A 14,929-nucleotide genomic window follows, 5' to 3' on the forward strand; every position below is an offset into this window, starting at 1 on the left:
GCCCACTTGGATCTGCTGTATGCATGGGCTCTGTCATAAGAGTTCTTGTCGACACAAGATCTTTTGGCAAATAAGCAGTTTGACAACCTCTAGTCTAAGAAACAATCATGCTACTTTCCAATCCCAATCCAACTCTCACACACTCTTCAGGAGAGCTCAAGCATCATTTTGTTGCCAGGAAAACTGAGGCACCGAAGGAAAAGGCACTGAACTCACTCCCACAATTGCATCTAACAGGATAGGAAAGTAGTGATGCACAAGAAATATCAATGGCTGTACATGTGGTGTGAGGAAGGGGACATGTCAGGGGAGGGAGTGGGGGCCTGCATAATATCTGGGTGAAGCAATCCATGAATGCCTGCTCACCAAGTCCAGAGCAAGGAGGACATTTGCCCCTCCAAACTTGAAGCTGTCATTTTCCATCTAGCTCTCCTGGAGGTCTGGCCTTCTTATCCCAACCAACCAGCCTGAGCTACTTCCAGGACTCATTCATTGCCCAGAAAATTTTGAGTATCCCCTAAAATTATCAAGCAAACAGGCCCCCTGGGAAGAATGACAGCCTCATATTTGTATTTAAAATCAATAAGGAAAATGGTGAGTGTGTAATCAGCCATGGTGGCAGGGAAGGGACATATTCGACACTTGCCAGGACTGAATACTGACAGCAGGCCATCCTTCCTTTTGGATTTGCAACCACCAGTGCCTCCTGACTGCTCTCCCCACCTCTGGACATTTCCCTCTGCAAACATTGCTGTGCTGCTAAGATAACACCACAAATATGAGCCTGTCACTTGAAACCCCTCAGTGACTCCCCACAGCTTTTAAAGCAGAGTCCCACTCTCTAACTTAGCACAAGAGCCCTTTAGGATCAGGCTTCTATAGACCATGCAGGAGTCACATCCTCTCCACTCACACACAGTTATTCTAGCCCATTGAAAACCTTGTCAACAAAGTCACCTCCAGACACCTGGCCCTGAGCCCTCAGCATAGGAGACCCAGCCCCACTTTTTTAATCTGAAAGATTACTCTTGGTTTTTCATAATATTAATGACTGACATTTTGCATGCACAAACCCCATGAATGCATGTACGAATGAATGCATGTTTGAATTCACGGAACCTTGTCATAATCAGATGAGGCAAACTTTATTATTGTCACCATTTTACACGTGAGACTTAACTACCTGAAACAGCTGGCCAACGTCTTTCAGCAGATAAGTGGCCGAAGCTAGGATTTGAATCCAGGTCTCCAGGACTCAAGGTCCAAAGTTCTTAACCCGTCACATCCCTGTTTCCGGTGCAGCAGCCCTTCTTCCTCAAGCCCTCCCTGACCTCCTGTGGGTCAGAACTTTGGGGCCCTCTTGGCCCGTCTTCTGACTGGTTCATCCGGCTCCTTCATTCATTTACCTCTCTGCTCCTTAGGAAGAAGGGTCATGTCTCAGTCCCCTGTCTGTACCTTTAGCACTTGTCACTGTGTCTGGTATATGGTATATATTCACTATAGATTGGTTTAGTGATAATAAAAAAAAACCCTTTTCTTGGGGGTCTTTAAGAAATTGATTCAAAACTTTTACTGAAATCAAAAAGTGCCAGGTGAATTAAGAATGTAATTAGCAACTGAGAAGTTCAGATTTAGAGGTGGGGGAGGCACAGAAGTCAGTTTTGGCCACCTTGTCTGATTCTCAGCCAGGGCTGGCATTGGGTTCTCAGAGAGGGTCTCAGGTATCAGCCCTCACCTTCTACCATCACTAGTCTCCATGCTCATCCATGTTCAGAAAGCTGGAAAGAATTGACGCCATGTTGGAGAGACAGCATCCAGATATATTATTCTGCAGACAGTTGGTGCTTAAATCATGCTATGTCTGTATGGGAAGCCAAATCCTTTCTCCTTGGATAGACCATAAATTGCAGTGGAAATATCTGTTATCATTGCTTTCTAAACTAAGTTATGGTGAGTATTTTTAATCTCATTTGCCATTGTAAATTATTTGTAATAATAATGGGCCAAGCATTTAAATTCTACCTAATAATCTCATTTCTGGTCATACTTAGCACATTACCAAGTTTACAACTCTCTGTTACCCGTCATTTCTTGAGTATTAATTAGTGGGGTAATGATTCAGAGTGATCACTGTCATGGAACTAAATTAATATCTCATCCATAATGTGAAGGACATCTCAAAGGTATCGTGAATACCAGCGGGTTTCTTCTGCTAGAATTATTAGCTAGTGAACATTCATAAAGCTGCCAGCATAAGTAACAGGGAAATTTTCTACTTGGTAAGAGTCCACCAGGCAGAATCAGAGGCTTCCGGTAGACGGGCATGGAATGGTAATGCTACCTGTGTGCATGTGTTTTAGGGAGTCTGAGACAGGAGGATAGCATAGGTTCGAAGCCAGCCTCAGCTACTTAATGAGGCTCTCAGCAACTTAATGAGACCCTGTTTCCAAATAAAATATAAAATAGGTCTCGGGGTGTAGCCTGAAGGGCCCTGGTTCCATCCCCATAACCACAACTCTTATCAATCACTGGATGTTTTCTTACCTTTCTTCTGTCTTGCATGGGCACCATTGGGATCTTGGCTCCCATGGGGCACCATTGACCCATTCTGAAACATTATGTCACCTGAGGGGCCTGAGGGGACAGAGTGGGATTCGGCTGACTCATTGTGGCTCTTTGTACTGTGAAGGATAAGCAGCTACAGGTCCTTGATGCTCCGCACACCCCAGACACACAAGTGTTAATATCACACTTACAAGGCCTGAAGCTGAATTCCTTCTGAAGAGGCTCCAAAGACAAGAAATTGAGGCAGCAGAATAAGGAGCCTTGGTGTTTCCCATAGACCTGAGGCCTTTCCGGAAATCAGTTGTAGAAACATTTTCTTTTGAATGCTACACAGTGTCCCCAAAGGATCTTGATGCAAGCCAATTTCAAAACAACCTAGGGACTTGACAGCTATTAATTCAACTCTATTCTTCCAACATTTCCTGAATATCAACTATATTCCAGGTACTACACCAAGAATAGAAGTGTGTTTAAAGAATTAGAGCTCTAGGAAAAGGCAGGGACATTCTTTCTATGGGACATTTGTAGCCTTTTGGATAGTTCAGCCCCAAATCCAGTGAAAGAGTCAACTTGGAGGATACTGCAGGTGAGAAAAGGTAATTTCTATTCCTCATCCATCACAAGGTTCATAGCTGAGATTCTTATAACAAAGGACAGATTAGCAAGAGATATCATACACATTTGTTTAATTTTAAGTTTATAGGGGAGCTTCAGAAATGAAGACCGAATAAATATGGAAACCTGCATGTTTTTATGCTAAGTCGGAGGAAGAAGTAGATAGTTTTGAGAGATGTGATTGAACAAAAAGAGTATACTGTAATAATGATAAATGGGCAGAGGTTAGCAAGGCTCATTTGTTCAGATTCTTCTTGGCAAATCTGTGTCTTTGAGGATAAGGATATTCTTTTTACTGGCCATGTTAACCTTGATCATTTGGTTAAGGTGATGTCTGCATGGTTACCCATTGTAAAGTCACTATTTTTCCCTTGTTCAATAAATAACTTGGGGGAGACACTTTAATTCCAGAAAATCACATATATTTTTTCTCTTTCTCCACTAATGTTTCATTCATTGGTGCATTTTGCCTGCAACAATTACTACACTTCTCTCAGGGTGATTTTCTATTTTCTTGTTTTTTTCCACACTTGTTAACTGCAATTCTTTTTATAATGAAATGCTACTGCTTCTCCACTTATTTATTTATGTAATTATTTATTGCAATCATCAGGGACTCGTGGATATTTATTTCATTTATGGGTTTTATACTACAATACTGCCTCTGTTTATTTTTGATGCTCAAACCTAAGGCACTTTACAAAATGCTTTAGATCTCTCCAAATCATTAACACCAGAAGATATGGGAGTGGCATACTGACATTAGAATGTCTTTAAAGCTTCCATGTACATTAAATGTTAGTTCCTTTGTGTCCCCACTTGCTTTTTCTAAGGAAAAATAATACAAAACAAACAAAAACCCTCCTTCACATTGCTCTGCAGGGCTTGTGCCTACATTGGCCTGTTGGAGTGCTGGTGGCTGGCTGCAGCCCCTGCGGCACTGGCTCTGTGGCCACCTACCCTGCTCTGCCCCCACCCCCTCAGGTTTCAGCTTCACTGCACCCCAAACAGGAACTTGGGCACCAGAATCTTTCCTTTTACAACAGCCTCCGCATGTGGAGGTTCTGCTGATGCCATAGTTGCTTTCACTGGAGTCCCGTGAGGGAAGATAAAGCCGTATCCACCTCTAGAAAGTCAGACTTGAGAAGAGAACTAAGGAATTATGGCTCTAAGCTAGAAAGAATAAAAGAGAAAGGTGGATTCAGGCTGAGGACAGGCTCACAGCCAGAGCTGCTCCTGTCTCACTGCGGATCTGCCCGCAGGAATCCCTCCTGGTTGGACCGAGCATGAAGTGTGTAAACAACTCACTTACGTGAGTGGCCCATTTGAACACCTCTGAAATCATGATACCCAAAGATGTAAATCTAATTCTCTCCCTTTAGGTGATCAATATGGAGCCAGATAAGTTTTCATTCAAAGAGATGGTCTTACTGAATAAAGAAATTGATCATATATCATCCTTTAGCTAGTTTCCAATTACCCTCTATTCCTAGGTGCCAAATAAATCTCATGATATTTTTAGAAACCTAATTGTTTCTTTAGTCAGACTGATGCCAATAAGATGTCCAAAACTTAGATGAATCAGATTTAGAATCCAGTTTGAGATGGAATAAAAGCTTAACCCCAGATATACCATGATAGTATGATTGTGGGCATGGATCACCAAATTATACCTTATAAATAGACAGATATTTATCTCACAACTTTTTCTTCTTTTTTTGGTTTATTTTCTTCTTCATACTGGCCAGTCTCAACCTAAATTTTTCCCTAATATGTATTTTCTGTTTCAAAAACACCTTCTATTAAAATTTCAAGGGAATTCCAATTTGGGGGGGGGTAAGTAAACCAGTGAAATTTGTAATAACAAGATGAGAAGGAATCCAGTGTTTCACTGTATAACATACACACTCCTGAGATGGACACATTGAGATGCAAAGTGTTAATTCAGCACAGCACCCAGCCGGGATGAGGGATGTTTAGATGCTGCATGACAAAAATAAATCTCCCTTCCTGGAAGAACTTTAACCTAAGAGGAGAGGCTGCTCAAAGGTTTATTGTTGCCAGAGCCACAAACTCGACACCTCTCTTGATAAAAGACTTCGATCCCTGACCTCACCAGAGTTGCTACTCTAAAAGCCATTTGTGTATTGATCTCCTCGGAAGAAACCAAATAGGTGGCTAACACAATGCACATCTTTGGGAAACCAAACTCCTTTACTTAGAAGAGAGCTCAGTGGCTGGAGGGAGACCCCAGGGCATCGGGCTCTGAAGGGCCATTTGCAAGAAGCTGGGCATCATGACATTTTCTTAGTTTCCACAGCAAGACTGGTAGATAAGGGTGGCTCGCAGTAAAAAAGAAAAGTTTATCTGCAGGAAATTTTGGCTAAATTTTATCATCTACTCTTCAGAAGACAGTGGGTAAGACATATCTAGGATGGAAACAATATGAAAGCAGGACTATTTATTTATGTGTTTACTTGTTTCTGGAAATTGAACCCAGGGGCATTCTACCCCTTTGCTATGCCACCAGCCCCATTTTATTTTTCATTTTGAAACAGGATCTCACTAAGTTGCAGAAGGCCTCACTAAGTAGCTGAGGCTGGCCATGAACCTGTGATCCTCCTGTCTCAGCCTCCCAAGTACTGGGATTACAGGTGTGTGCCACCACACCTCCCTGAAAGGCTCTTTAGTAGCCTTACAACAAGGGCACCTGTCTCCCCACATTTTAGTCCTGTGCATACCTCCTTTGAAGAAATGACCAGTGTTTCTTGGTTGAGGTGAAGCCAGCGAGATAGAAGCAAAAACATTTTGGGACTTGGAATGAGATGGAGGACTTGGAATTTCCAAACCAAATGGCCTTGACACTGAGTACAAGGGACATTAAAAGCAACACGAGGAAAATGGTAGCATCCTGCTTTTCTCCTACAGGATCAAACTAGGATTACCAGCCTTCCATGCCTGGAGAAGATGGTTTCTTTAGAAGCTTACTGGTCAGCTGCTTGTTCCATATAAAGTTCTTTCAACAACAGAAACTTCAAAATTATTATCAAGTCCCTGATAGGCACTGTTCTAAGAATAAGACAAGTTCCTGTCTTATGAGCAGACAGTAAACAGAGAACAGCAGCCATTTCAAAAAGAGATTAATACTATCCCAAAAATGAAAGTGAGATGGAATTGGGAGGGTCAGAGGGTCAGACAAAGCCTCTTGTGCTCACACTTGAGTAAAATAGCCCTTGTCAAGAGGCGAGGGCTCGGGGCAGTATATTCCAGACAGGTAGCCATCCACAAATGCAAAGCCCTAGGGAGGGGTGAGCGTGGTGGAGTTGACAGTCAGAAAGTCCTGTGTGGGTAGGGCGGGGTGGAAAAGGCTGGGGGTGAGGAGACCCAGGAGAGGAGCCAGATCATGAGACCGTCTGGAGGATCCGGGCTCCCGCTGTGGCCAAGGGGAATGATCCTCCATAGCTATTTCTGCTAAGTGTTCTATATGGGAGCAAGTGTGGAAACAGGACCTGTATTTGTGGCATTTCTAATCTCTCTGAGATGGTCCCTGCCTTTATTTCACAACCCAGAAACCTTCCCACTTGCTTACTGCTTAAACATCAGCAAACGCATTTGATGAAATTCATTTGACTAGAAAAAAAATGATTTGTGCTTATCAGTTTATTAAAGATAACATCTTGCCTGAATCAGTAAAAAAAAAAAATACTTTTTTTTTTTCTTTTCTAATCGGTTATCTTGTTTTCCTCCCACAGGGATCCTAATCACCCTTCAGTACCTTATCATTATTATGAACCTTTGGGGCCCGATGAATGTACGATGTACCTCTCCCATGAGCGAGGACGGAAGGGCAGCCACCACCGCTTCATCACAGAGAAAAGAGTGTTCAAGAACTGGGCCCGGACATTCAGTATTCACTTTTTTCAACCAGACTGGAAACCAGAATCCCCTGCTATAAGTCATCCTGAGAATAAACCCGTGTTCTGAGGAGCGAGTGTGCCAGACCGTCATTCCAGGTACCGTACCTGTATCCGACACAGGGCACTGAACTTGAGCCACCAGACAGGAACGGGAAGAGAACAGCGCTTCTCTGCCAACACCGTGGACAGATGCCCAGCAGGCGAGACCACAGGCGGCGCTGCTGGTTTCTGAGAACCAATCACAGACTTAAGGGGTCAGTCATCTCGGAAACTGAAGGCTCATTTTGGTAATGCTGCCGTGGTTAAAAATATTTCAGACCTCTTTAAGTATTGCCTTTGAAACTGAAACTTGAGCAACTCAATATAACGAGCTGCATTCCTTTATAGAAGTATCACGACAAAAGACCTTTTTCTATAAAATTGTATTCTAACCTGACCTATAACCTTTGTCATATGTTGGACTCTGTTTGTGTGACTTGTAAAACTCAGCCTGAAAGTATGAACTTGATTTCTGAAGAGCACATTGCCACTGACTTTCATAAAGCAAATATCTGGTATTTATTTATCAAGAGTTTTTTAGTGCACTCTAGGCCAGTATTTTTATAGATTATGATTTTGTGGTAATTTATTCCTTCTAAGTGTTCAGTCCTGAATGATGGTTGGAAAGAGCTAAGCCCTGAGTTGATGAGCCACTGTGCATAGCACCCAGTGTCAGCATGCCGTACTGGAAATGTGTTGCATTTTTTGAACCCCTGGGCTTCAGGCAAATTGCTATTTCATAGCAAGAGCAGCAATCACATTTTCTAATGTACATAAATGTTCCAAAAGAACAAAATTGAAAAACCAAAAACTATGTTATTAAAACAAAGAGATGCTATCAAGAGAAACTTAAAGACAGTTTTGTTTTGTTTTGTTCTAGTAACATGATATAAATAACTTTTCTCGATCCTTGATTTCCTCTTCTTCAGAATTATGTTACTGGTCTAGAAGACCTCGGAAGTTTTAGTCCAAATCTAAAAGTCTGTGAGTGTCATTGAGTTATTTGAGGACTTTACGCTTAAATGACAGGGCTTCAACAGTACACCTTATTTAGAAGAGGGTGGTGCTCTATATTCCTCTACTACTTATCTCCCTCTGTGGTTACAAATGTATCCCCTCCAGGCTTGGAGGTGCACACCTGTATCCCAGGATTTGGAAGGCTGAAACCCTCAGCAATTTAGCAAGAAGACCCTATTTCAAAATAAAATATAGAATAGGGCTGGGCATGTAACTCAGAGGTAGAATGCCTCTGGGTTCAATCCAATACCACAAAATATAAAATTTAAAAAAAAAAATCCTCCTAGGTCCTCATTAGCTAAAATCTATCCCCTGCTTCTTTGGAAGGAACACACACACACACACACACACACACACACTTCTGAGGTGTTGCCTGTTTTCAAGTGCAAAGAGCTGCTGTCTTGTAAGAAGAGACTATGAGGAGATGCCCTTTCTACAACCCATTACCCCTTGAACCACGCAGACTCAGTCACTGTGAACCTTCTTAGATTACAGTCACCACCATTCCTTGGTCTCAAGAAATCCAGCAGGCCCATTTTATTGAAAGCCAAGTTCAATTAGCATTATAGGTTTTCATTTAAACAAGTAATATAGTTTAAAAATAGCTGTTTAAGAATATACTACTGTTTTCTCTACACACAGTTTAGGAAGTGTTAGTTCCTCTAATGCAATTTGAAGACACCAGCAAAGAGTATGTAAGGAGACTGACAATGTTTTACAAAACGTGACCCAGCTCATGATTAAAGGATGTCTCATATTACCACCCTTTTTTCTTCTTCTAATTAGTAATAAAATTCCACTACCCTTCAATAACATACTATTAAGTATAGAGAATACTGTTGAAATGCAGTCATCCTCAAGTATTCACACAGCAAAAACAAAGTATTACTGCGGTGAGGCTTGAGCTGTTAAAAGCCAGTAAAAAATTGAAATGACTGGCCAAAACATACTGGAATTCATTCTTCAGATTTTGTCCTAGTATTTAAAGGAACTATGAATTTTACTCAAACACAATCTCTTCCATTGCATGGAGTCTGAATACATAGTGTTTTATGAACCCATAAAAAAGTGTGTGAATTTTATACAATTGATTTATAGGCCACCTATACAATCACTTGAAGGGATGATGTTGCCAGATGTAAGTGGGTCCTTTGACAACTTCTGTATTCATAGAAATTTGAAAAAGCATAGTTATAAGAATGTCAGATTATTACCCAGTCTAATAATATCTCCTGTCTGTGTATCTTTAGGTTTTAGGTATTTTTTTAAAAAAATAGATTAAGATAGCTCCATTTTTGTAATTTATCCCTCTCAAAGACTCAAGCAACCAGATTCTGAAAGTCCTGGTTTCACTGGAACATGGTCTAAATCTACATGTTGCTAGAATATGTGAGTTTCTATTTTGTTCAAAATATGGTATATCTAAGTGCAAAAATTATCCCTTGGGTAGTGGTTTTATTGCAGCATTAAAGAAAATGCCCAGTATTCTGATGGATTGTGCTGATGGACCTGGTTGTGGGCAATTGAATTCTTGCTTTGCCACTATCATTTCATGACTGTCAGACTTAACACCACTCAACACCATTAAACATAAACTCTGATATAAAGGATGGCTACGAAACCATGTTTACAGACCTCGATGACTTTCGTATGTTTGAAGCCCAAGTCATACTCATTATTTTGCATGCCTTTTTCTTCTCTCTCCAGCTGTGTTGCCCGCTTCTTCCTAGCTTTTAAGAGCACCGTAATACAATGCCACAGCTGGCCGATCCATGGCTTCTGTTATTTCAATGCAAGAACATTTGGCGGAGGCCATTACAATAGATAGCCATTATGGGCAAAGATACAGGAATTCACAAACAAAATCAATCACTTCAAATGGCCCATAAAAAGAGGAATCTCACATTTAATATTCTACAGTAAATATTCACCCAAGAAAGCGTACATTAAAAGAACATTAGGAGGTAAATATTCAGTGTGCTGCGTGGGGACTTAGCTGTGTGATTTCCATTACCGTTAATGGGTGTTTGGCAACTAAGTCCCTGCGCCTTGCTAACCCTGGGATGCACTCCTGAGGGCTACACATAAAACCGGAGCAATTCCCAAGCTCCAAGGTCCTCAGACTACAGAGTTCAATGCCTTCTTCCAAAAACTAACTGAAAGCAAATGACAAAGTACTATACCTAACAGAGAAATCTGTGTAGCCTCTCGGAATCCTTAGGTTACTACCAGATGTGTGTATCAGATTCCAAACGACACCTCTCAGCACAGATTACCTTTCTTTTTTTGAAAGTTCTTTCCATTGCAGATTTATTTGAATTACATTAGAATGGATGGAAATCATCTTCTTTTGAAATAAATATCCCCTTCAAAAGCTAAAACTGCTGATTAAGAAGCTACATAAATGCTAAGTAAAAGTGGAAGAGTTGAAATTCTCTTAGGATTAAGGAGGCACTATGTACATGCCTATGTCGCCATTTAGTACCTGCTCAAATATTTACCCTCATGTTGGAGTGATTTTATTTCAGAAAGACACCCTGGATTCCAGCAGAGTGATGATCTAGCTGTCAACAGACCTGCTCCGAGACGAGCCCGCAGATCCTCCTCTGTCTCTGCATGTTTCATACTGAACCACTCACTCCTTCCATCCTCGTGGCCTGTCCCCTGAGTCTCATTCTGTCTTTTTGACATCATTTTCTTCTTCTGTCTTCAACGTGCTCTCAAACCAGCAGCCTTTGGGGCTATAAAGGTCTTCCTTGTAGGTCTTTAAGCTAGAGACCTACCTGGGGAATGAACTTGGAGTAGTTTCTTCCAGAGTTATTAATAACCACAGTAGGTGGGAGAGCAGATCTGGCTGCAGGACAAGGGATGTCAGAAGTGCCCTCCTGATTGGCCTGGGCCCGGGGAGAGGGGAGGAGAAGGGAATTCCAAGAGGCAGGCTGCCAGTTCTAAACCCGGGGCAGTCCCTGCAGGAACTGGAGCAGTGGGTCACTCACTCAGAAGCCTCCCCAAGGAGAACTAGAGCAGTAAGCCTGGCAGTGGGGCAGGAGGAGTGAACCAATTTTCCAAGCATTAGCATGTTCCAGAAGATGCTTTGGAATGGAAAGAGGTGTGAGAGAGTGTCTACAAGGCTTAAAGCTGAGCAGGACTGTCCCTTCATTCTGGCCTGCTCACCCCACCTACTCAGGATACTGAAATGCAAACGCAACAAAGGCTGAAATTCTGTTTGTTTCTACTCAGCGCTCTATTATTATATGCTACCTTGAATTGCCCTTTGTCTTTATGTGTGTGTCCTGTTAGACTGATTAGATTGTAAGCTCCTTGAGGGCAGGGACTGTTTCTCCTTTGTAGCCCCATACCTAGTATAGTGCCTTGCACACAATAGGCGCTCAATAAATGTCTGTTGTTGACGATGATCTGTTTAGTGTTGACCCATCGGACTGGTGCTTTGGTACAAATGTATTCTTTTAATTAAAAAGTGCAAAAGATGCAATAGGCTGTGATATAATTAAATTCAAAGTGGGTTTCTGTAGGGTCAGTTCCTAAACGTACACCATGTTTAATCAACAAAGCTGACCTAGATTTGGGTAGGATAATGTTGCTAGATTTATTAGGTTTGCTAATGCTGGCTCTGCTGAGCACACAGGCGAAGTAAAGTTCAGCAAGCGTATTTTTGTTGTTAGTGTACTGTCCTTAGCACAAATTATGTTTAATATTGACAAATGTGCACCATGTGCACAAAGGCAGGAAAGCAGCTTGGGCTCTGACTTCTGCAGTTGGACTACAAAAAGCAGGCTAGAATGACACCAGGGATAGCCTGCCTCACACCTGACATCTTCGAAAGCTGCTGAGAATCCACCTGGTGGTTATCGAGGGTCTGTCGAAATGAAGCATACATTTATCTTAAAAAACAAAATGAAACAAAAAAATACAACTTTTATTTCCACGAAGCAGACCTACAGTGGCTTTATCCCAACCAGAAAGTGAGGGAAAAGCAGAAAGGAGAACTCTTGGGGAAAGGTGTCCCGTGTGGAGCATCCCAGGTCCCTAAATCCCCACTTGGCAGCACCTGCTGTCTGGTTACTTCTCGGCTACAAGAGAGAGCAAGAGCACAGGTGGTAAAGGTGAGGCGGCTGCCACCAGGTGCTTGTAGAAGAGGACAGTCATCACCTTCCTGAGCATGTGGGCACTCCGTGAGTGCCAATTTTCACTGTCTACTCTTCCCCGTACTCAGTAAATCATGTGATCTCCATTTCATATGTTAAAGTATAACAAAAGGGCTGGAAGACATTATCTTAAACTGAGAAAACAGGTTACTTTTTTATTTTATTTTTTATTTTTGTTGTTGTTATAGTAGGTGTAGAACGCAGGGGAATCCTACCTCCAGGCTATGACCTCAGCTCTATTTTATTTTTTATTTGGAAATAGGGCTGACAGCCTCACTAAGATGCTGAGTCTAACTTTGAACCTAGGATCCTCCTCTATCAGCCTTCCAACTACTGAGATTACAAAGGAACATGACCACACCCAGCTATCATCCAGTTTTTGCATGAACATACATACATGTTTTCCATCCTTAGAAAGCATGATAAAAACTATATAAAACATTTACAACAATATTAAGTATTTACTATGTGCTGGCACAGTGCATAAGTAAACCAAGGAAACAGAATTTAGCAGAGAGAATATCTTAGCTGTATTCATGCACTGATAGGGTCCAGTCTGTGGACTCTGTCATGCTGCTTTAAGTGATCAGATCAGGCAAAACACTTGTTGCATTTAATACACCGATAGCACCAATCCCCACTGTGTTTTATTTTGTGTCTAGACAGTTCATTGGAGTAGGAGACTTTTTATGTGCATCGCTGTGCATTGCATACATAGGAATTCTCACCAGTGTGTTTGTACTCATGGATTTGCAAGTGGGAAGTCTTGGTGTAAGATATGTGCCAGGTATGTGCAGATGTAGGGCTCACTACAGAAGGATTCTTTTGGAGTCGACAGTTCTAGGTATTATCTCCAGCATGTTATCTGGAAGTTGTCCTTGGATCAAAGGGAAAGTTGAAATGTTTAGGCAACCTGAGTATGGCAGTGATGAGGACTGCTGGGACATCCCAGGACCCCCACAGATATTTTGGTGACTAGTATAGGTCATCACGTGACTATCATAGATCATGATCATCAATAATGGTCATCATCTGACCCCCATACAGGGACTGGCCACCACTGAAAGATGTCATCAGATGCCAGTAGAGGGTCTGGTCAAAACTGGCAGCTGTTCTCTGGCCCCCAGTGAGTGTTTTTTAACTGGCAGGTGTCATATGACCACCAGAAAGGAGTTGATACAACCTGGTGGCTGTTGTCTGACTCCCATAGAGGGTCTGGTTGTAATTGGTGGCTGTCATCTGACCCCTATAAAAGGGCTGTATATAATTGAAGATTATCATCTAACTCAGAGGCTCTGGTTAGAACTGGCATTTGTCATCTGAATCCCATAGAGGGTCCGGTCATAATAGGGGGTTGTTATCTGACCCACATAAAGGGGCTGGTTGCCCCTACAATTCACCACACTGTCCTCATTCAGAGTCTGGTTACCCCTGAAAATCATCACACGGTCCCCTTTAAGGGTCTCCAGGTGGCCTCCATGGAACGTCTCGTCCTGACCTCTACACAGGGTTGACATCTGCACCCCATAGGCAATCTGGTAACCATATAAAGTCTTCATCTGGCTGCCTTCACTGGAGTCTGGCCCCCAGGGCGGCCACTGGCAGAGCTGGGCTTTTGCATGTTCTTTATGTGGATTAGAGAAAGTCTCAAGAAAGTCCTCAATTTCCTCCACCATCGGGAGGAAGGGATACCCCTCTGTGATGTTATCTGATGACAAAACCAGATCTACAATGGTAGGATCCAAGGGTAGATCCATGGCAGGTTGGGACTGTGCCCTTGGAGGACTGCGCCCTTGGAGGACTGAACCTGTCAAGGGCTCCCTGGTCGAGCACTGTGCTGATCTAGGGCTGCCTGGTCAAGGACTGCCCAGTGAGGACTGTGCCAGGCTAGGAGGACTTCACTGTCAAGGTTTGAGGAAACTCTGCTGAACTGCAGTGCTCATGGAGGTACTCATAGCCCTGCAGAGATGCTTGGGGTGTCTGATTCCCACCTCCATTTTCCAGGCCCCCTGAAGGCTGGAGCCCACCACCAAGGGTTATTTGGTTAATTAGCATTTCTTTATACTTTAGGATGCCAAGATTTCCTGGAGTACCTATGAGAAGTCCCTCTGGACATCACTGCGATTTTTCTTCATCCTATCTTTTGCAATTCTCAGCAATTTCATCCCAACCTCAGTGCTAGGACATGAATTTTCATAATGGCTGCCCCGTGATAAAACTGCTGGGGAGTTGAAGGTTCAATCACAGGTCTTAGATTTAAACTTGAATGGTTTTGCTCTCATGATCTGGATCCTTCATAACCCTCCCCCCACCCTGCCCTGCACCTACCCCCAACAAGGCTTTAACTCCTGACGCTGTGTTCATCCCAAGATTATGCAGATTGCATGTCGTGGACTGCTATAAATTTAATCAAAATTGATCCTAGCGGGAAATACTCAGGATTCAATTAGGTCAAGAAATACTGAGGATTCAATCAGGTCATCCTAGAAAATATAATGAGTTCTTTTTCTCCTTTTCCTTCACCTTTTTCTCCTTCTCCTTCCATAGGGTCCTGCTAAATTCCCAGTCTGGCCTCCAACTTGTGATCCTCCCGCCTCAGCTTCTCCAGTA

General features: G+C 42.5%; 1 protein-coding gene across 1 annotated transcript in view; it reads left to right on the forward strand.

Moving 5' to 3' along the window:
- ST6GALNAC5 (ST6 N-acetylgalactosaminide alpha-2,6-sialyltransferase 5) overlaps window positions 1-7,164 on the forward strand; it is a gene marked incomplete at both ends in the record, with an annotated part of 188,241 nt that extends 181,077 nt beyond the window's left edge. The window contains one exon of the mRNA XM_080691167.1: window positions 6,933-7,164. Coding sequence (XP_080547293.1) covers window positions 6,933-7,164 — 232 coding nt within the window. The remainder of the gene's footprint in view (window positions 1-6,932) is intronic.
- Between the last annotated feature and the right edge of the window lie 7,765 nt (window positions 7,165-14,929).

The sequence above is a fragment of the Muscardinus avellanarius genome (assembly GCF_963383645.1).
Source record: "Muscardinus avellanarius genome assembly, chromosome: 3".
Classification (NCBI taxonomy): Eukaryota; Metazoa; Chordata; class Mammalia; order Rodentia; family Gliridae; genus Muscardinus; species Muscardinus avellanarius.